At 38.0% G+C, this 24,784-nt stretch overlaps 1 protein-coding gene across 7 annotated transcripts in view; it reads left to right on the top strand.

Moving 5' to 3' along the window:
* Positions 1 to 24,784, top strand: part of LOC134541693 (calcium uptake protein 3, mitochondrial) — a 173,427-nt gene that overhangs the window by 24,536 nt on the left and 124,107 nt on the right. For all 7 annotated transcript variants that reach the window (XM_063385320.1, XM_063385317.1, XM_063385319.1 and 4 more), the window contains exon 2: positions 20,097 to 20,238. In XM_063385320.1, the coding sequence (XP_063241390.1) occupies positions 20,097 to 20,238 (142 nt within the window). The remainder of the gene's footprint in view (positions 1 to 20,096; positions 20,239 to 24,784) is intronic.

Below are 24,784 nucleotides of genomic sequence, written 5' to 3'. Positions count from 1 at the left end.
CTGGTCACTGGGATATTTTCTCGCCATGAGGATACGATCTGGGCATAGGGATACAATCTTGTGACCGGGATAGGATCTCACCGAAGGGCTATGTTTTCGCCACAGGGATATGATCGGTTGCAACATGTATGATACAATGCCTCCAACAGTCTTTGTTTTCAAAAGTCATCGGCTCCAGCGGTCTTAAGCGTAACTTCTCAAGCAACATTTGGCTACAAGGCAACTTGACTACAAGACTTAGAGGCTATGCGACTACGAGGCTACAGGACTACGAGTCTACAGGACTACGAGTCTACAGGACTACGAGTCTACAGGACTACGAGTCTACAAGTATACGAGGCTCCAACTAGCTACGAAGCTACGAGCCTGCAAGGTTCCAGAATGCTCCTGACTATAACTTTCAATATTTTGTTGGTTTTCTTCATGTGCTCCTGATTATTTCTGGCCAGACATGTACAGATATTTTACGAATGCTTCTGGTTATGCCTGAGAAATCGATCTTTGCATGAAAAATTTGTTACTAAATGAGACATGAAATTTTGTTCACTGTTACATTAAATTAGTGAATTTCTCTTACTAAATCAGCACTTACAATAATTTTATCAGGTGGGATTCAAACAAAAGAGATTCTTAATGAGTCGATTACTATGGCTCGATATGGCTGAGAAACACTATCATGTAAGACGAATTTATTCTCCTTGATGTCTAGCGAAGCCCTCCTCTTGCGATCGTGAGTGAGTATCCCGCATCCCACATAAAAACAGTGACTGTAAACACACATCATGTGGTGCCAACTGCTATAAATCGGGACTACTTGCAACAAGTTATTTGCATGAGATAAATTACTCTCGCTGCTGAATGGAGCTATTGTAACCAGTTGCAGCCTTGTAGACTCGTAGTCTCATAGCCTTTGTTGCCATGTTGCCTCAGCTTTATAACCTCGTAGCTATGTAGACTTGTAGACTCGTAACCTTGTAGCCAGCTGGAACCTTGCAGAATCGTAGCCTCGTAGTCTCGTAGCTAGTTGGAGCGTTGTAATCTCATAGCTAGTTGGAGCCTCGTAATCTCGTCGGTAGTTGTAGTCTTGTAGGCTCCTAGTTTTGTAGTCTTGTAGCTTCGTAGCCAAGTTACCTTATAGCCAAATGTTGCTGAGCAGTTACACCTAAGACAGCTGGAGCCGATGACTTTTAAAACAAAAGACTGTATGAAACATTGTATCACACCACATCTTGCAATCGATAATATCCCTGTGGCGAGAACATATCCCTGCGGCAATATTGTATCCATGTAACCCGTGACAAGATCGTATTCCTGTGACGAGATTGTATCTCTGTGACTATACCATATCCCTGTACCATATTGTATCCCTGCTGATTTGAATGTTCTTGCACATGTACGTTCTTTTCGTTTAATGCGTGTACTGTGTGTGTATTGCATTTTCATTGTTTGTCCTGTGTGTTACTTGTTTGACATTAACTTTTGTTGAATGTGTTAAAATATTTTTCGAATGTGCTTCTGTTTTGTCGGTGGCCGTGTGTCTGGAAAAGGGGGGGGGGGGGGGGGGCGGTAGCCTGCTCAGCTGTCCTGGTTATTTGTTTGTAAATTTGGTTTCAATAACCATGGATTGTGCTGGCAGGTGCGGTGGTGCGGGGAGATCTAACATTTGGTATTTATTGTCTAAAAATAATCTCAAATTTACTTGTGCTTCATTAATTATTTTTAAGACATACTAAATGTTTTGTATTATTATTTCATATTGAAACACATAAAAGTTATCATGTAACTCATGATCTTCTGCCTGTGATTTTCTGCCTGCGACTACCAAAACAAGAATAATATCTTGAAGAAAATTGCAACTCAGTATCCAGCGAGCTTGGTGATTATAGTAGTATGTAATAGCCGGTCCGGGGATATGCGCCAGGCGGTGAATTGTGATTGTCGGTCCACCATATTGGATTGTGACGTCATGGCGGCCATCTTGGATGACCGTGACCTTGACCCGACGCCCATTTTGGATCCGCCATTTTGGACCCGCCATTTTGGACCCGCCATCTTTAAATCGAGCGCCCCACTCACTCTTCATATTCTGGCCGTCATATTGATTTTTTCTGTTCCACTGGAGGTCACCATCTTGGATACCGTCGACTTTGTTTCTGCTGTTTGGTCCTAGAGAGCGCCAGCGTCGCTCTTGATTTTTTTTTCTGTTCCACTGGAGGCCGCCATCTTGGATACCATCGACTTTGTTTCTGCTGTTTGTTCCTAGAGAGCGCCAGCGTTGCTCTGTCTCATTACATAAAGTCGATGTTCCATTACCTAAAATAGTTATTATGGTCCTTATCGACATATTAAATTAAATTTTTTATGCAAAATACATTGGAAGCGCTGTGATTCGAACCATCGCAGCTCTGATCTCTAGGTTGGAAAACATACACCTTTAACCGCACGGCCATCGAGACATTTACCAGACAGAATTAAATAAGGTATGTATATATAAAAATAACATGCAAATTCGGACTTGTAATATTTTTAGTTTGAAGTAATAATATCATCACCTGTTCGAGACAGAACCACCATTTTATTAAGACAAAACTGTTGCAATTATCGTTATGGTCGCCATCTTGAAAATCTGTAATTTTTATGCTAGAAATTCCAAAAAAAAAAAAATCCAATTTTTTTTTTAAAAATTGTATATTTCAAATGTTTAGTTATTTAAACGATTTCGGTCCTCGGTTCGATTTCCGGCGAGAGTAAACCAGTAATTTATTATTATATTTAAAAAATTCTCAATAAAAAGTAATAAAAACGTCTTACACCACACTCGACATTTTGAATTGTCACCACTTTATCAATTTCTGTTACGGCAGCCATCATGAAAATCTCTATTACCCGATTTTAAAGAAAAAAAGTTCAAAATTCATCACAAAATTCACTCATTAAAGTAATGATTGATTATATCGATTCCTGTTCTTGGTTCGATCTCTGGTAGATGCAAAAAAATTAATTTTATGTAAAAAATAATTTCAGTAAATCATGACCATAGTCCTAAAAGAGACTTAAAATCATATACTACCATCCTATAAACCATTACGACCACTATCTTAGATATTTGTATTTATTGACTTATAAATCAGGGAAAAATTCCTAAATTCACCGAGAAAATCACACATTACTTTACATATTGAATCGATATTCGGTTCGATCTCTGAACGAAACTAAAAATAAGTATATATTAAATACCAGTAAAGTGTCAGGTTCGAGAAATAAAACACCACAAGTTCTTTTACAAACATAATATTTATTAAATAATTCCTTTTCCACTACAGGATCACTTGCGAAAGCCAGCAATCTTATAAACATTTAGCCCTGCAAAGGCGTGAAACGACTAATTCTTAGTTCCAATCATTGCTCCAACAGCACCAAAAGCTCCAAATTGTTCCAAAGCTCCAACATCTTCAAAGCTCCAACAGCTCCAAATGCTCCAAATGCTCCAAATGCTCAACAGCTCTAAATGCTCCAAAAACTTCAATGCTCCAACAGCTCCAACAGCTCCAACAGCTCCAACAATTCCAACAGCTCCAACAGCTCCAAATGCTCCAAAGCTCCAACAGCTCCAACAGCTCCAAATGCTCCAACAGCTCCAAATGCTCCAACAGCTCCAAATGCTCCAAAAGCTTCAAATGCTCCAACAGCTCCAAATGCTCCAACAGCTCCAAAGCTCCAACAGCTCCAACAGCTCCAAATGCTCCAACAGCTCCAAATGCTCCAAAAGCTTCAAATGCTCTAACAGTTCCAAATGCTCCAACAGCTCCAAAGCTCCAACAGCTCCAGCAGCTCCAAATGCTCCAACAGCTCCAAAGCTCCAACAGCTCCAACAGCTCCAACAGCTCCATCTGCTCCACCTTCATTTGGCTACAACTGATTTCAAATACTTTTTTGACGTGACCACGTCTAATAAATCGATGAATGCCGGCTGCACGCATGAAAAGTGTCCCGTTACGCACATTGTCCCGTTTCTCTGTCCCGTTACGCTCATTGTCCCGTTACGCTCATTGTATATTGCTCTTTGCTAACCTGAACCTCCTAGCATTGCGACCGAGTCCGTGGCGTAATATTCTGTTTTCATGCATTTCAATGTAACATTTTCATTGCTCTTTGCTAACCCGTTCCTCCTAACATTGCTGCAGAGTCCGTGGCGCAAATATATTATTTTTGACTCCATATTGGTGTTGGGTAAGCCATTTTCCTTCACATCATCCTTGAAACACTCCCATTCGTTTCCTACTTTTCCTATCATCGTTATATCCTTAACAGAATAACACAAATTGGAAGAAGTTAAATAGCAAACATGTATAAAAGTTATAGTTAAAATAATCTCTTCGTTGAAGTAATAAACATAATTGAATTAATGACTGCAAATAAAAGTAAATTTAACAATTAAATTGTAGATTTCATTTCACTCCTTTGTATCCATACAAAATAGTGATAATTCAATAAAAATGATTCAATTTTATTCATAAAAGTATGCAATCATTTCATCAATGTTTTGTTATGTTATGACGTTATCACGTTAAACTATCGTCCTTAAACCGACTTTACAGACAACCAATTTTTTTTTATCAAACTTGACATGCAGGCGCGTAGGAAGCAAATATTTAATGGGGGGGGCAAAGGAGAGTATCATTATAAGTGGTGGATTTAACAAGGGGGGTGTCCGGGGGCTCTCCCCCGGTAGAAAAATAATTGTCTAAGGAGCAAAATGGTGCTATTTAAGCATCTTTCGTACATAAAAATAGAATGTACTAACTACTAGCAGAAATGTTAACTTTTTTTATAACAAATTTACTTAAGGCTCGGTATCACAAAACAGTGTTCACTTATCAGTTTTCGCCTCGTAGAATTCATTTTAAAGGCAATTTGTTGAATTTTACCACTGCACAGAGTACATAAATCACAAGCACCTTCAAATTTAGTCCCCAGATATCAAGTTATCTAGAGCTGTAGAAAAGGCAAAGATGTATTTATAATTAAAAATATGTTTGGCTAATTTCATCATAATTACATGACGGTGGTTGAAGATTAATATTTGTAGTGTGAGATAATATATTTTGCCAACTATCTATAGCTATAGTTACATTTTCTTAATATGTGCTAACAAACAACTGCAATAATCAAAACAAGCTATAATCAAATATTTAAGTGAGGCTGAGCCTTGAGTAAACAATTTAACAAAGACGTCATTATCCCACTCATTGCCCACTCTTAAGTAAATTCATTTGAATATCAGGACAGGAGAACTCTTAATGTTACACACCTTTAATTAAATATTCTTAGATGATGTCAATATTCAGAATTTATTGACACAAGCATATGGTGTACCTAGTGTCCACTGAATATGAATTTGAAACGGAGAGAAAAACTGCTTTACCATTTATAAATCTGAAAATCTAAATATCTTATGATAAGTTATATGACAAAATAACACATTCAAATTGATAAAGTCAAATCACAATATAACAAAACTCGGAATAGTGAGCCGTTCGACATATTACTATCATAGCATTTTTATGTTCCTCATAATTTAATTTACAATACATAAAAACGTTCTCAAAATTCTCAGAATTATTTTTACGAAAAATCCGAATATTTTCATTGACAACTACACAGCTACTAGAAATGGCATCACAAGTTTTGATGTAAAGGAAAGAATTATTACAGCACCCAGACTTCATGTTTTGATGAGTAGCAACAGAAAAATTAAACTTTACCAAAAACGCTCTTTCTCTCGTCCTTGCGGCAGACAAATTCTTTCATAACCGACTTGATGTCTATTGATGCAGTTTTATCACTATGGATATGAAGCAAAGTCAAAAGAGTAAGACGTCTTTGGGACATTGAAGATCGCAAGTATGTCTTCAAACGACGAAGTGCACTAAATGAACGCTCTGCAGATGCGGCTGAAGCAGGCACAGTCATGATGAGTATCATTAGTCGAGCTACTTGATCAGTAGTATATAATAGGGGCGCCGAGCACAGGCCTCAGGCGGTGGAGCCGAGAGCCGGCTCCGCCATCTTGGATTCTGACGTCACGGCGGCCATCTTGGATTGTGACGTCACGGCGGCCATCTTGGATAAGCGTAACGTGACACTTTTTCGTGCGTGCAGCCGCCGTAACGGGACACAGCGTAACGGGACACAGCGTAACGGGACACAACGTAACGAGACACAGCGTGACGGGACATAACGTAACGGGACAAGTAGATCACGGTGTCCATCTTGAATCCGCCATTTTGTATGACGTCAATGTGTGTTCTCGAAAATTCCGGTGATGTGTTTTCCGCCATTTTGAATTATGACGTCACCGTTGCAATTTTCGTTACGGCCGCCATCTTTAACTTTTTTATTTATTATCCGATTTTAACGAATTTTTTTTTTAAATTTATAAAAAAATTTACTTAATATAAATTTAATAAATTATTTATAAAAAAATTACATAAACGACATGGAGTTCGGAGTCCTCGGTTCGAACCCGACAGAGGCATAAAAAATAAAAATGACGACCGATCCAACCCTCACAGTGGACGCAGGCAGACTGACCCCCACCACTTATGTCAATGCACATATACCATCAGGTAGTATGACATCATGTCCGCCATCTTGAAATTCGGACGCCATCTTGAAAATCTTTATTTATTATCCGATTTTAATGAAAAAAATTCCAAAATTCATCAAAAAATTAACGTATTTGAATTCTGTTTGATTATATCGATGCACGTCCTTGGTTCGATTCCCGACGAGAGTAAACAGTCGATCCTTCCTCCATGAAAGCTACCTAGACTGATCTACCACCACCAATACCAAAGTATATACCGTCAACTGGTATGACATCATGTCCGCCATCTTGTCTTCATCCGCTGGAGACCACCATCTTGTTTTCGTATGCTAGAGTGTGCCGATACCATGTAGTATAATTATCTGGTCACCACACCTTTGACCTTGACCTTGAAATTTGACCTTGACCTTAAAATTTGACCTTGACCTTGAAATTTGACCTTGACCTTGAAATTTGACCTTGACCTTGAAATTTGACCTTGACCTTGACCTTGAAATTTGACCTTGACCTTGAAATTTGACCTTGACCTTGAAATTTGACCTTGACCTTGAAATTTGACCTTCACCTTAAAATTTGACCTTGACCTTGAAATTTGACCTTGACCTTGAAATTTGACCTTGACCTTGAAATTTGACTTTGATCTTGAAATTTTACTTTGTCCTTGTCGACCATCATGGACCCGACATTTAATGTTCAGTACATGCTACCAGGAGCGACCAACTGCTGGAGTACGTCATCTTGTGTGTGTACTCATATTATAGAGTACATTTACATCTGGTTAATTTTATTTTAACCTGCTACAGTGCAGTAATCATTTATTACCGAGGTGCCCCCCGCCATCTTGAAATTCGGACGCCATCTTGAAATCATGTATTAATGTAGCTAGAAAAGCGGGAAAAAATCCAAAATTCATCAAAAAATCACTCATTAACTTACAAATCGAATCGATGGATCCCTGTCCACGGTTCGATTCTTGACCAGAGACAGTTGTAACTAATTATTAAATAAATGTTAGGTTCTGTTTTACATTACCTTTCGCGGAGTTTATTAATCATTCACTCTACGAAAATCAACTCAAGTCAATATACCGGACCAACGAATTAAATCAGTGCCGATTAGCCTATTATGAAAGTCTAATTTTTCAATAATCTGAATAACATATAAGCCGTTCATGTACAAAGCCACACATATAGATCAATTGCCTTCAGTCCATGAGACCGAGTCATGTCATTATCAGACGTATAGGCTAGTCATTTCAGGACCACATGACCTTCGTAATCCATCGTGACATTTTTATACATTCTAAAGGACCAAGTAACCTTGTAAAATATTTTAGTAACACCAAGAGGTGATAAGCTAGTAAATATTCAATCACTACATTTTGTACTACGCGCAATCAACAAAAAAGGAAGCACCAACAACGAAAAGACAGCACCACCAACGAAAAGGCAGCACATTTGGAAGCACCGACAACGAAAAGGCAGCACATTTGGAAGCACCGTCATCGAAAAGCCAGCACATTTAGAAACACTGACAACGTAAAGGCAGCACATTTGGAAGCACCGACAACGAAAAGGCAGCACATTTGGAAGCACCGACAACGAAAAGGCAGCACATTTGGAAGCACCGACAACCAAAAGGCAGCACATTTGGAAGCACCGACAACGAAAAGGCAGCACATTTGGAAGCACCGACAACGAAAAGGCAGCACATTTGGAAGCACCGACAACGAAAAGGCAGCACATTTGGAAGCACCGACAACGAAAAGGCAGCACATTTGGAAGCACCGACTACGAAAAGGCAGCACATTTGGAAGCACCGACAACGAAAAGACAGCACATTTGGAAGCACCGACAACGAAAAGGCAGCACATTTGGAAGCACCGCCAACGAAAAGGCAGCACATTTTGGATGCATCATCGAATAAGGAAGCACATTTGGAAGCTCCATCAACTAAAAAAAGGCAAAAAGGAAGCACAAGTTACGAGATCTAAGTCTTAGTAAGAAATCATAATACAAGAAATAAAAACATTACATTCTTATAATTTAAATTATTTATTTTATTGCTTTACATTATACAAATGCAAGTAAAACAAGTCAATATTGTATGTAGCCAGCATTCCTCAGTTCCTTGAGTATGAAGGATATTTCTTTGATGCACGAATAGTTTCCTGCACAAAGCGAACCATGTAGAAGTCTTAGCCGGTCAACCAATATGTTTGGATCTTTCCATGATGTGTAATCATTCTCTTGTACCACCATCTTCCTTGCACCTTTATAATAAATATTATGATCTCTGGTGTCTTCCGTTTTACCACCAACCTCAGGGTAACTTTCATGTTGGAGACGATGATCATCACAAGCTTGATCAGATTTATTTAATATATCACGTCGTTTCCATCGTTTCGGTCTCAGGACACCGCCACATTCTTCGATCTTGACAGCTTTAGGTGCTTCATCATAGTCTATGTCTTTGTCAACAGCCTCAGAGTCACTGTAACAATCACCGTAGAAGGAATCGTCTTCACCCAATTTACCGTAATAATTCGATGTTGATGATGTTGAAGTGTCTTCATCGTCTTCATGCTTCCTTTTTAGGAGTCCATCATTTTTACAAAGTAGGAAAGATCTACTTGAATTCGGCTGGAATATATTCTCACTTTTCACGTTAAGGATTCTTCCACTGTCTTCATTCTTCCGTAAATCATCAACCTTCTTCAATTTAAGTTCTTTGTCGAGATCGGAAGAGACAAGAAAATTATTGTCGTAATGCAGATCACTCTTCCTTAGGCTAGTAGATTCATCGTTGTCCTCTAGCTTGTACGCAGGCTTGGCGCTACAAGTTCTGCCATGTCTTTTTAGGCTCTCTCTCCGCGTAAACGACTTGCTACATCGAACACAACTTATCATATTGCGCAGTGAATTTTTAACACAGTCATTCTTCTCGTGTTGTCTTTTATTCTTTCTCAAGATAAACTCTTTACTGCAAAACTTACACCTATGTTCTTTCGATACAGCGTCAGATCCCAAATCGGAATTCATATTAGTTACTGAGACTAATGCCAGATACCAATTGAGTGTTTTAAATTAGATTCAATACTTAAATAGAAATTTTTTCATATTTCATCAGCGAGAATTAATATATCTCATGCAAAAGTACTTTATGCATGTAGTTCTGCTTTTCAACAACAGATATCGCCACATGTTGCTTGCAGGTAAATAATATTTAGTTATTTTATGCGGGATGCGGGATGCTCACTATCGATCGCAAAAGAAGGATGGCTTCGTTAGACTCCAAGGAAAAGGAAGTTCGTCTTGCATGTTGGTGCTCCACAGATGTCTCATGACGTAATATTAATTTGACTGAGTAATGATATTTGTTAATTCCACCTGATAAAAATATTGCAAGTTTTGATTTAGTAGCAGAAATTATCGAATTAAATGTAACTCCAAATAAAATGACATGTCTCATTAGAACAAAAAAAATCCATGCATAGAGCGGTTTCTCAGAATAGTCAGAAACACTTGAAGAAACCACAGGAATGATTGCAAGAACACGGGAAAAACCATCAAAATATTGTCAAGAATAATCAGGAGCACACTGAGAAAACCACCATAATATTAACAATAATAATCGGAAGCACACGGAGAAAACCATCATAATATTGACCAGATTAATCGGAAGCACACAGAGAAAACCACCACATGTTTTCTTTGATATCATAAAATTACAAGAAAAAATATTTAAAAATAAAAATAAATTAATAAAAAATTTAAAAAAATAAAAAAAATGCATAAACAGTTTCTGCTAGCTTGTAAACTTATCATTGTTGAGCAAAGATAGAGTTTACAAGCTAGCAGAAACTGTTTATGCATTTTTTTTATTTTTTTTAATTTTTTATTAATTTATTTTTATTTTTAAATATTTTTTCTTGTAATTTTATGATATCAAAGAAAACATGTGGTGGTTTTCTCTGTGTGCTTCCGATTAATCTGGTCAATATTATGATGGTTTTCTCCGTGTGCTTCCGATTATTATTGTTAATATTATGGTGGTTTTCTCAGTGTGCTCCTGATTATTCTTGACAATATTTTGATGGTTTTTCCCGTGTTCTTGCAATCATTCCTGTGGTTTCTTCAAGTGTTTCTGACTATTCTGAGAAACCGCTCTCTGCATGGATTTTTTTTGTTCTAATGAGACATGTCATTTTATTTGGAGTTACATTTAATTCGATAATTTCTGCTACTAAATCAAAACTTGCAATATTTTTATCAGGTGGAATTAACAAATATCATTACTCAGTCAAATTAATATTACGTCATGAGACATCTGTGGAGCACCAACATGCAAGACGAACTTCCTTTTCCTTGGAGTCTAACGAAGCCATCCTTCTTTTGCGATCGATAGTGAGCATCCCGCATCCCGCATAAAATAACTAAATATTATTTACCTGCAAGCAACATGTGGCGATATCTGTTGTTGAAAAGCAGAACTACATGCATAAAGTACTTTTGCATGAGATATATTAATTCTCGCTGATGAAATATGAAAAAATTTCTATTTAAGTATTGAATCTAATTTAAAACACTCAATTGGTATCTGGCATTAGTCTCAGTAACTAATATGAATTCCGATTTGGGATCTGACGCTGTATCGAAAGAACATAGGTGTAAGTTTTGCAGTAAAGAGTTTATCTTGAGAAAGAATAAAAGACAACACGAGAAGAATGACTGTGTTAAAAATTCACTGCGCAATATGATAAGTTGTGTTCGATGTAGCAAGTCGTTTACGCGGAGAGAGAGCCTAAAAAGACATGGCAGAACTTGTAGCGCCAAGCCTGCGTACAAGCTAGAGGACAACGATGAATCTACTAGCCTAAGGAAGAGTGATCTGCATTACGACAATAATTTTCTTGTCTCTTCCGATCTCGACAAAGAACTTAAATTGAAGAAGGTTGATGATTTACGGAAGAATGAAGACAGTGGAAGAATCCTTAACGTGAAAAGTGAGAATATATTCCAGCCGAATTCAAGTAGATCTTTCCTACTTTGTAAAAATGATGGACTCCTAAAAAGGAAGCATGAAGACGATGAAGACACTTCAACATCATCAACATCGAATTATTACGGTAAATTGGGTGAAGACGATTCCTTCTACGGTGATTGTTACAGTGACTCTGAGGCTGTTGACAAAGACATAGACTATGATGAAGCACCTAAAGCTGTCAAGATCGAAGAATGTGGCGGTGTCCTGAGACCGAAACGATGGAAACGACGTGATATATTAAATAAATCTGATCAAGCTTGTGATGATCATCGTCTCCAACATGAAAGTTACCCTGAGGTTGGTGGTAAAACGGAAGACACCAGAGATCATAATATTTATTATAAAGGTGCAAGGAAGATGGTGGTACAAGAGAATGATTACACATCATGGAAAGATCCAAACATATTGGTTGACCGGCTAAGACTTCTACATGGTTCGCTTTGTGCAGGAAACTATTCGTGCATCAAAGAAATATCCTTCATACTCAAGGAACTGAGGAATGCTGGCTACATACAATATTGACTTGTTTTACTTGCATTTGTATAATGTAAAGCAATAAAATAAATAATTTAAATTATAAGAATGTAATGTTTTTATTTCTTGTATTATGATTTCTTACTAAGACTTAGATCTCGTAACTTGTGCTTCCTTTTTGCCTTTTTTTAGTTGATGGAGCTTCCAAATGTGCTTCCTTATTCGATGATGCATCCAAAATGTGCTGCCTTTTCGTTGGCGGTGCTTCCAAATGTGCTGCCTTTTCGTAGTCGGTGCTTCCAAATGTGCTGCCTTTTCGTTGTCGGTGCTTCCAAATGTGCTGCCTTTTCGTTGTCGGTGCTTCCAAATGTGCTGCCTTTTCGATGACGGTGCTTCCAAATGTGCTGCCTTTTCGTTGTCGGTGCTTCCAAATGTGCTGCCTTTTCGTAGTCGGTGCTTCCAAATGTGCTGCCTTTTCGATGACGGTGCTTCCAAATGTGCTGCCTTTTCGTTGTCGGTGCTTCCAAATGTGCTGCCTTTTCGTTGCCGGTGCTTCCAAATGTGCTGCCTTTTCGATGACGGTGCTTCTAAATGTGCTGCCTTTTCGTAGTCGGTGCTTCCAAATGTGCTGCCTTTTCGTTGTCGGTGCTTCCAAATGTGCTGCCTTTTCGTTGTCGGTGCTTCCAAATGTGCTGCCTTTTCGTTGTCGGTGCTTCCAAATGTGCTGCCTTTTCGTTGTCGGTGCTTCCAAATGTGCTGCCTTTTGGTTGTCGGTGCTTCCAAATGTGCTGCCTTTTCGTTGTCGGTGCTTCCAAATGTGCTGCCTTTTCGTTGCCGGTGCTTCCAAATGTGCTGCCTTTTCGATGACGGTGCTTCCAAATGTGCTGCCTTTTCGTAGTCGGTGCTTCCAAATGTGCTGCCTTTTCGTTGTCGGTGCTTCCAAATGTGCTGCCTTTTCGTTGTCGGTGCTTCCAAATGTGCTGCCTTTTCGTTGTCGGTGCTTCCAAATGTGCTGCCTTTTCGTTGTCGGTGCTTCCAAATGTGCTGCCTTTTGGTTGTCGGTGCTTCCAAATGTGCTGCCTTTTCGTTGTCGGTGCTTCCAAATGTGCTGCCTTTTCGTTGTCGGTGCTTCCAAATGTGCTGCCTTTTTGTTGTCGGTGCTTCCAAATGTGCTGCCTTTACGTTGTCAGTGCTTCCAAATGTGCTGCCTTTTCGATGACGGTGCTTCCAAATGTGCTGCCTTTTCGTTGTCGGTGCTTCCAAATGTGCTGCCTTTTCGTTGGTGGTGCTGTCTTTTCGTTGTTGGTGCTTCCTTTTTTGTTGATTGCGCGTAGTACAAAATGTAGTGATCGAATATTTACTAGTTTATCACCTCTTGGTGTTACTAAAATATTTTACAAGGTTACTTGGTCCTTTAGAATGTATAAAAATGTCACGATGGATTACGAAGGTCATGTGGTCCTGAAATGACTAGCCTATACGTCTGATAATGACATGACTCGGTCTCATGGACTGAAGGCAATTGATCTATATGTGTGGCTTTGTACATGAACGGCTTATATGTTATTCAGATTATTGAAAAATTAGACTTTCATAATAGGCTAATCGGCACTGATTTAATTCGTTGGTCCGGTATATTGACTTGAGTTGATTTTCGTAGAGTGAATGATTAATAAACTCCGCGAAAGGTAATGTAAAACAGAACCTAACATTTATTTAATAATTAGTTACAACTGTCTCTGGTCAAGAATCGAACCGTGGACAGGGATCCATCGATTCGATTTGTAAGTTAATGAGTGATTTTTTTGATGAATTTTGGATTTTTTCCCGCTTTTCTAGCTACATTAATACATGATTTCAAGATGGCGTCCGAATTTCAAGATGGCGGGGGGCACCTCGGTAATAAATGATTACTGCACTGTAGCAGGTTAAAATAATATTAACCAGATGTAAATGTACTCTATAATATGAGTACACACACAAGATGACGTACTCCAGCAGTTGGTCGCTCCTGGTAGCATGTACTGAACATTAAATGTCGGGTCCATGATGGTCGACAAGGACAAAGTAAAATTTCAATGTCAAAGTCAAATTTCAAGGTCAAGGTCAAATTTCAAGGTCAAGGTCAAATTTCAAGGTGAAGGTCAAATTTCAAGGTCAAGGTCAAATTTCAAGGTCAAGGTCAAATTTCAAGGTCAAGGTCAAATGTCAAGGTCAAGGTCAAATTTCAAGGTCAATGTCAAATTTCAAGGTCAAGGTCAAATTTCAAGGTCAAGGTCAAATTTCAAGGTCAAGGTCAAATTTCAAGGTCAAGGTCAAATTTCAAGGTCAAGGTCAAATTTAAAGGTCAAGGTCAAATTTCAAGGTCAAGGTCAAAGGTGTGGTGACCAGATAATTATACTACATGGTATCGGCACACTCTAGCATACGAAAACAAGATGGTGGTCTCCAGCGGATGAAGACAAGATGGCGGACATGATGTCATACCAGTTGATGGTATATACTTTGGTATTGGTGGTGGTAGATCAGTCTAGGTAGCTTTCATGGAGGAAGGATCGACTGTTTACTCTCGTCGGGAATCGAACCAAGGACGTGCATCGATATAATCAAACAGAATTCAAATACGTTAATTTTTTGATGAATTTTGGAATTTTTTTCATTAAAATCGGATAATAAATAAAGATTTTCAAGATGGCGTCCGAATTTCAAGATGGCGGACATGATGTCATACTACCTGATGGTATATGTGCATTGACATAAGTGGTGGGGGTCAGTCTGCCTGCGTCCACTGTGAGGGTTGGATCGGTCGTCATTTTTATTTTTTTTGCCTCTGTCGGGTTCGAACCGAGGACTCCGAACTCCGTGTCGTTTATGTAATTTTTTTATAAATAATTTATTAAATTTATATTAAGTAATTTTTTTTATAAATTTAAAAAAATTCGTTAAAATCGGATAATAAATAAAAAAGTTAAAGATGGCGGCCGTAACGAAAATTGCAACGGTGACGTCATAATTCAAAATGGCGGAAAACACATCACCGGAATTTTCGAGAACACACATTGACGTCATACAAAATGGCAGATTCAAGATGGACACCGTGATCTACTTGTCACGTTACGTTATGTCCCGTTACGCTGTGTCTCGTTACGCTGTGTCCCGTTTCGCTGTGTCCCGTTTCGCTGTGTCCCGTTACGCTGTGTCCCGTTATGCTGTGTCCCGTTACGCTGTGTCCCGTTACGGCGGCTGCACGCACGAAAAAGTGTCACGTTACGCTTATCCAAGATGGCCGCCGTGACGTCACAATCCAAGATGGCCGCCGTGACGTCAGAATCCAAGATGGCGGAGCCGGCTCTCGGCTCCACCGCCTGAGGCCTGCGCTCGGCGCCCCTATTATATACTACTTTGATCGAGCAAAGCACGAGCCGTATCACTCTCTTTACCCAAATTTTAGCGAATGCTGCACAAGTGTCGGAGACATTTCCGCGAAGATTCTTCAATAGCTGCAACTGTGTAAGGAGACTGTCTAAATTGAAATCTTCGGCAAAGAATAAAGTAACGCACAGACCAGAAAATCCCACAAAACCAATTAGCATTGCAATGAAGACAATGCCTCTTGTTCATCTGATTCAATGGCCGGGCAAAACCATCACTTTGCCCGGCCATGAAATGTTATGGCCGGGCAGTCGCCGGGGTCGCCCCCCCGGTTCCTACGCGCCTGTTGACATGAATACTTGCATGACTTTATTAGTGCTGTGTGTGTTAATAATAAAGTGTTATGTACTCACCCTCGTGTTCACCTCTAAGTTATTAGTTTAACTTAAGTCATTTATTGCCTCGCCTATTTCCAGGTTTTTCTTTTGCTATAGTACCATTCTAGGGTACCTAAGAGAACATAAGGGGGAGTGCTCAATAACCAGTAGCACTCTGAGGATATCAGAATAAGCCTCGCCAGGAATAACCATGAGCACTCGGAGAAATCAAACAAAATATTGCCACGAATAATCATGAGCCCATGGAGAAAACCAACAGAAGAAACATCAGGAATGACCAGAAGCTCTTGGAGAAAACATAATATTAACAAGAATAATCAGGACCACATGGAGAAAACCAATTCACGCCAAGCTCTGTGAATCACAAAAAAATTACGTTAAAAAAATACAAAACAACTTTTGTTAACTTGTGAACTATTTTGTTGTGCAAGGATAGATATCTAGCACAAGCTAGAATTTTTTGTGTGTCCAGTATGGCCAGTGTGTGTCCACTGCGTGTTCTTTTCTTTTGTTGAATGTGTATAGTGTCGTTAAATTTGCGCAGTCAAGACTATAGTCAGGTCATGATTGGCCTCTTTGTTCGTAGATGCCTGGTCTATACGCCTGACATTGAACAAGGCCTGTTTAAAATGTTCGGAATATTGACGAAAAATACCTCTTGGTTAGGATTCGCTTGGCCTGTATGAAGATTTTTGTTTCTTATTATTCGTGGCGATTTCTTTTTTTGGGCATATGGACTGGGTTCGACTCTGATATATGCACTACCAAATTTTTCGGGCCGCAAATGTTACTTTGGTAGGCTCGTTTTATACTCTCGTTCCATGTTTTGTACTTTGAAGCCATTCCAACAAGTGCTTTACATGCCCTGGGTTGTGTTTACTATTGCCGTGATGCTCAGTGCATCGCGAGCCTAGAGCGAGCAGCTGGACAGCCACTCGACACTACACGCTTGCAAGTGTCTCCCAGCGCGCGGCACGCAGCGACACACGAGCCTCTCTCGGCTTCTTAATTAAAAATTTGTGGTTAACTGCTTGAATTTAAGTACTGTGACTAGTCATATGTAAAATATTTTAACTTTACAGGTATTGGAAGTTATTTTTTTATGCAAGTAAAGGAAAAAAAAATACAAAGTTGACATATGGGTTTCAAACACGTGGTTCCTACTGCATGAGTGACTTGCATTTTGTGTGTGCCATCTGCTCTGTCCTTCTGTTTCGTGTGATAGTAATGTATTTAGTTATTGTATCTCGGACCTTAGACGGTTTAATATATAATTAATCAATTTAATTTACTCTGTCTTTCCTCCAGACGCTAATTGGAGGCTTGGCAATGGGGAATTTAAGCCTCAATGGGGAATTTTCGTTTTTTAAAGGCAAAAGTATTTTGATGTGTTTCAAATTTGAAATTTATGATTTTTTTACCGGTTTTTTCCCTCAAAAATGAAATTTTTGAGTTTTCAAGGTTTTTTATAGTATTTTTTGGCGAATTTTTTTTTCCGAAAAAAAGAGGAAATTGCGGGGAATTTTGAAGAATTTTGACACCTAGATGGCTGCCGTGACACCAGGGCGGTCGGGGTCATTGACCAAGATGTCAGCCGTGACGTCACAATCCAAGATGGCGATCGACTATCAACAATCCGGACCCTGGACCCTGTAGCTGTACATACGTTTATATACTACTATTATCGTTTATTATTAATTACAGTATTTTGAAGTAATAGAAGCTTTCAGCTACGTGCTAATTAATCGACAAGCTTTACCTGTCTTGCCAGAATTATTTTCATTGTTAAATACAACGGATAAACTTTGTGAGGAAATATGCTTTACGATATTAAATTAAGTATACATTACCATCTTTGTTATGCGCAAACACGAGGTGAGACCCGAGTCCCGCTAAGCCAATCACACAGCGTTTTCGGGCGATTATAAAACGACGAAAGTTATAACTTTTTCATTAGACGTTTTTATATTTGTAGGACGTGTTTTAGGTCTCTGTATTATATTGTTTTTTTTAAATTTACTTTGAATACCAAATTCTCATAGTTTTTCAATATTCAAATAAAGTAACCATCACATACGTGTTTCCCATTTCAATATAAATTTTTTCAAGGCCATGCATTTGACAATAATGTATTTCCTGATGTACATGACTAAATACTATAAAATAATGGGCAAGCGAGACTAGCCAGAGGCAGATGCGCGGGAACAATGATGGCAGATGATGCCTCGTGCTGGCCTCGTGTGTCGCGCCAATGCCGCCACAATGCACAATGGGTGCTAGCATGTAGCTGTTGCCGCGGTGCATTGTGGGAGGCAGCGCTCCGTGCTGACTGGTAGCCCCGTAGCAGAAACGCAGGTCTCCCCTCCCACGCGCTCCCTTGTTACTAGGGACACGATATCGAAACCGAAAGTATCGATACCTCCGTAAAATCGGTATCGAAACAGTAGCATCTAATGAGTAAAAGTATCGGAACTGAAGTAGTGATATGAGTAGGTATCGGAAATTGGAACTTAATCAATTTTTCCTTCAGAAAAAAATGCTTTCCTTCCGAACTAACCAAGGCAGTTGTTAAGCAGTATTTTTATGTGGCTAAAAATTCAAATGTTTATTAACAGATATTGCTACGACATAAGTAACTCATGTGCACTAACGTCATATATAATGAACACCTTACTCTGATTAAACTCCAGCAAGAAAACATACTACTTGACAAGCCAACGTATGCAGGCTTCATGGTAATGGATGTGTCCAAGGTACTTATGTACAAGTTTCATTATGATGGTATGCACGAACCATGTGGTGAGGAAATTAAGTTTGTGTATGGATATATTATATAAATATATTAGATTTCGAGATTGATGTTTCGATGAATAATGCTATCCTTAAAGAAATTTACGTTTCTTGTTTTATCACCACACATTACCTACAATCCTCCAGAAAACAAAGGTTGGTAAATTCAGGGATGAGTGTGCTGGGAAGCATAATATACATTATGTAGGTCTAAAGGTAAAGTTGTATTCATTAAGAGGTGAAGAAGGCCAAAGGCTAGAAGATTAACCTATAAATGAAAACATGAAACATCAAGTCATACCATCATAACGTTTATACCCAGTGTGTGAACACACTGCCATTAACATATGATAAGAGGGTTGTTTGCGATGATGGAATCCACACTGCGTAGAGATGCATACATTTATTTAGGGTGTTTGAACAACTCTTAAAAAATTGTGATATTTATCCATATTTTTGACATAAAATATAAACTGTACAGAGACACATTAATTTCATTAACTATTAAATTTTTTTTAGAAAAAGATATTTATCATGCCTTTTGACAAGAAACGGGGAGTGTAATGGGTATAGGTATACATTTATTTCCAATGAAAATTAGTATTTTCAAAATATTTTTTATATAATTTTCTTTGCCTTTTGAATAATATATATATGATATAATTGTATTTGTTGGTACAGTAAGAAGAATATATAAATCCATATTTTTTACTGCAAAATATTCCTTTATTAAATGCTTGTTTTATAAGGTGTTTTGTTAAAAAAGAAGAGGAATAGTAGAGAAAGAATAGAAATTTTAACACAAAAGTTACATTTACTGAATTTAACACATTCATTTTCACACTCCTTCCTTTTTTTTTTCAAACTTATTGTGAGTTAGTGATTTACACAATTTTGACTTTCATAGTCTTACTCTTCCAGATAATCACAGCCCTGATCCTCCTCCCATGAGTATACATCATGAAATATTTTCCAGTAAATGCCTCCATGCCATGCTCCTGCTTCTATTTTCAACCATCGTGCGACTTGGAAATTTCTGCAATACTGCCCTTCATGCTTTTACAATCACAGCACTGCTCCACACAGACCCTGAAGCGGAGAGGTCCGATACAGTTCCTCATTAGACAAGTATCCTGAAGTACTGCTCTCAAAATGAGTGGAGTCCCTACAGATGACTATACAGTTTTGTAGGAGTGGGGAGGGGAGGGTGGAGCTACATAGGGGAAATTCTTACAGTGCATTCTGGGTAATATCAGGAGTAATGGGTGGGTGGGGAATAGCATTTAGGTGCTTGCTGAACAAGGGTGGGGTATAACTGGCCACTTTACAAACTAATCCGTGAAAAGAGAGCTGGGAACTAGTACCAAAAACATCGATGATGACATTGAACAATTCTATTATTTCAGAAGGAAGATGATCTTGTTCACTCGGTGAAGCTGACCTCCAGAGAAAGGCGGTTCATCAAGTTCGCATCTGTCGAGTACCACAACCAGCTCTACATGACGCCACAGGACTTCTTGGAGTCAGTGGTCGAGCAGGAACCCCGACGTAAGTACACAGTATGCACTGCTACTGTAGCCTTGTGTATATTATCATGGTACATCAGGAGCAAAAATACTTACTTCCCAAAGTTCTCAATTGAGAGACAGTATTTGACATCTCTAGAATCGGGTTTACAGTAGGTAAAACAATAACACACATCTCCAAAGTCTCTCTTAAGAAAAGAAGAAACAACATCAAACTTTTGCTAAATTCTATGTAGCACCAAGAGAAACAATAGTCTTCTTCCCATAAGGTCTCTGTTGCACCAAATAAAACAATTTCCCATTTACCCAAGGTATCTGATATACAAAACAAAGAATTCACCCCAAGGTTATTGCTACACCAATAAAAATAAAATAGTTCACTTATCAAAGGTTATAGCAACATTGGCCTAGGTCAGTGTTACAACAATATAAACAATTGCCCACTTAACCAAAGTCTCTGATACACAAGAACAAGTAATTGCAAACTTCCCCAAGTTTACTGTTACACCAAAATAATCAGTGCCCAATTACCCGAGGTCTTTGTTACACAAGTAAAGTAATAGTAACTTCCTAAGGTCACTTTTGCACCAAGAGAAAAAAGTCGTTTACCTGATGTCTCTGATACACAAGAACAATAGCAGTCTACCGTAAGGTTACTGTTTAACTAAGAGAATAATTGCCCACTTACTCAAAGTCTTTGATACACAAGAAAAAATAATAGCAACCTTCTCCAAGGTCACTACTGCACCAAAGGAACAATTGCGGATTTATCCAAGGTATCTGATAGTCAAAAACAAGTATTAAGAACATTCGTCAAGCTCACTGTCACACCATAAAAACATTGGCTCACTAACTCGAGGTTTCTGATACTCCAGAACAAACAATAGCAACCAGCATCTCTTTTGCACCAAGAACAATAATCACCCACTTACCCGAGTTATATGATATACAAGAACAATTAATAACAACCTTCTCAAAGGTTCAACGGTCACTGTTGCACCAAGAGAAACTATAGCCCACTTACTCTAGGACTTTGATACACAAGATAAAGTAATATCAACCTTCCCTAAGTTCACAGCTACACCAAAAACAATAGCCAACTTATTCGAATTCTTTGATTTACCAGAACAATGATCTCCAAAGGTCACTGTTTATTCAAGAGCCATAATTGCCTACAAAACCGAGTTACACAAAACGAGTATTAGCAACCTTTCCTGTGGTCACTGTTGCACCCAGGGAAACAAGTGCCAATTTACACAAAGTCTGTGATATACAAGTACAAAATAATAAAAACCTCACCCAAGGTTTCTGTTGCACCACTTACCTGAGATCTCCGATACACCAGAACATGTCCCAAAGGATGAGGTTACACCAAGAGCAACAAATGTCCACTTACATAAGGTATCTGATACCCCAAAGTAATTAATAGCAATCTTCCCCAAGGTTATTGTTACACCAAGAGAAAACATAGTCCACTTATCCAAGGTTTCTGACACACCAGAAAAAGTAAAAGCAATCTTCACCAATGTCACTGTTGCACCAAGATACACAGTTGTACTCATACACAAGGTATCTAGATATTTCAGAATAAGCAATAAAAACCTTCTCCAATGTGACTATTGCACCAAAAGCAATAATTGCCTACTTACCAAATTCTGTGATACACAAGAACAAGTAATAGCAAACTTCCCGAAGGTCAGTGTTGCACGAAGATCATCAATTGATAATTATATTTACCCTTGGTTTTATATGCAGTATAAAAAGTAATAGTAACTATTCCCAAGGTCTCTAATAAACTATGTCTAGCAGATGAGATGTCTAATACACTACACTAGCATTACTATAGAGCATCCCACTCTTAGATTGCAGTGTGGAAGTAAATGGGCGCATTCTCTCTCTCTCTCTAACACACGCCGATTGCCGTTAGCGCTGTCCTTGTTTCTTCGTGCGTTGTTGCCAAATATCAAACGAAATTAAAATTTTAATTTTAGGACCAAAGTTTTTTTCATATTGTAAAATAAGCTACATGTGTATTTCATTCAGATTTTTTTATTAATAAATTAATGCCTTAGGACGCCACCGAACAAATGTTAAGACAAAAACTGTACAGGTTTCACTTAAATAATTTTTTTAATATATTGAAATGCATTTTCTCACAAACTGACACATCAAAAAGTTGACCAGCGGAAAACTTTTTTTCTATTAAAGATAGATGGGGGACGAAAGTGTGAAAAATGTTCACAATGAATTGAATTAGTTTTTAAAAGCAGCTCCATCTCAATTGCTTCTATAGTTTCCGTGGAAATAGCTGTTAAAGACATGTCTTATCAGTACAAGAGCGCGCTGCAATAGAGGTTTCTCTCACAAGCTGTCGTCGTAAGAGGAAACAGGGTCGTGTGTTTAGATAAGTGGGGTTCTGTCCTGCAAGCAATTTCAAATACATGGCTTCCTTAGCCAACCATGTATTTCCTTAGACACGCATTTCTGAAAACCAGCCTGCCAGTTAGTATCGCGTCTCGCGACGAAGCAACGCGTTGTGTCCAGTGACTCGTTACAGTTACAGTTCTAATTTTGACAAATTATATATTAACATACGTGATATTATTTTCTACATTTATTTTTATGACGTACATATAAAATATGGAAGATAGAACACCGAAAAGAAATTATATCGGTAGGCTACGTGGGAGGGATCGCAAGGTTGTGTTGAATGTATTTGAGTATTTTTCAAAAAATAGGAGTGTGTGCAATGCAATTAAGGAAGATTACCATTCTTCTGGTCAGCTCTGTGCTACTCTTATGGAAGGGGTATCAACATTGGTCAGCGGTAGCGATAGTGATTAAAAGGTATGTGATGTTATTAATTTCTTAATCAAGTTAACGTTACATTTATCGTATAAATTCCCATGAATGACATGTGTGTGAACAGATTCTTGTTGTAAGTTAAAGTTAAAAAAAAATTCCTTATCAGCACAGCCTAAAGGCGCAGGAAGGTTTTGATGATTATATTTCTTTACATTAGAACAAAAAGGAATTTTTATATCCTTACACCCATATTTTCTTCTTCCCCTAGCAGTAATGGTTGTTACAAAAATATTTTAATCGAATCTTGAACATAATATGTAAAATGTATGAAATAAATACGAAGGAATTTAATAGCAATCATGGTACAAAATTTTGAATTATTTTTCTATCCTTCTCAACACCAAGCATCTTATCAAACATTGTTTTAGACAAAGTTTTGGAAAATAATTATGATATTTACAAACAATTTAAACAGATTTGATAAGGTGTCTACTAAGGCAGTTACGTTTTTTTTTGTCCGGTGAAAATATTTTTTCGAACCCATGCAGTTATGGCTGGTCGTATCAAAAATTTATTTAGAAAACATTTTTTGGCATTAGGTACTCCGAGTTATCATACGTTAAAACGGATGCGATATTATTCATATTATGGGAGTTGTTGCGATTTTTCTGTTTTTCAAAAATATTCCCCATTTCGACCCAATTGTTCGGATTTTTCCCATAACTTACTCGACCGAGAATTTCCATTACCGTACTTTATTTATCATTTTGGACAGGACTTGTCCAAAAATACGGCATTTATCGGGCCCATGAAAATGTGATATATATATATATATATATATATATATATATATATATATATATATATATATATATATATATATATATGGGATTTTTAGAACATAAAAGAAAACTATAAGAAATTTTCATCTACAATAGGTAGTTTCTATTTGAAATCTACTTAAAAGTGGCATTATTACAAATTTATATGTGTAATAGTATAAAATATTATGAATTACGATATGATTTCTTAAAATGCTTCTTATTCGATCCGAATTACAAAGACACACATCTCCTGAAATTCGTAATGTGTTAGAGATTTGTCAACAGCGCGCGCCATAAGACGTGTACTGCAATCTAAGAGTGGGATGCTCTATAGTACCAAACCTTGAAATAAAAATTTGACATCTTCCAACATACACTGGTATATATCTTCCATACTTTGAAAATAATTACACGTAAACTTAATTTTTCTATTTATATTGACCTTATTTAATTCTTTCAGGCAATTTAGAGAGGGCCCATTATCTTTTAGGCTTCCTAAAATGAAAACGGTAGCCTTAACTACCCTGCAAGAACCAATCTTCAACCACCCTTCTTGAAGGCATACTAAATTTCAAGTAAATGAAGCTGCTAGATCTGAACCTTAAAGCTTCCTAAATCAAGATGGTGGATAGGATTCGAATAATCAAGTTGGTTAATAAAACTTATAGATTAATTTATAGAGAAAGGGGACTCCTGCTGCTTGCAAATAGTGATAATTTATCATAATGAACATGTAATAAGAGTTCTGCTGCATTTTTAACATTTTCAATATTCTAGTGTTAGAAAGACTAAATAGTATACGATTTTGTATACTTATTTTGGGGGCTTCTGGCCCTGGAGTCGTTGGGAGGAGCGAGGAGCGGGTCGATGGCCGACCGACTTCTGATCTCACGGTGACCATCTTGGATGACTTGACCATGATGGCAATTCTGGATTCGA

The sequence above is a fragment of the Bacillus rossius genome (genome assembly GCF_032445375.1).
Source record: "Bacillus rossius redtenbacheri isolate Brsri chromosome 4 unlocalized genomic scaffold, Brsri_v3 Brsri_v3_scf4_1, whole genome shotgun sequence".
Lineage (NCBI taxonomy): Eukaryota > Metazoa > Arthropoda > Insecta > Phasmatodea > Bacillidae > Bacillus > Bacillus rossius.
Note: the sequence above shows the minus strand (reverse complement) of the source record. Positions and strands in the feature narration are given on the sequence as shown.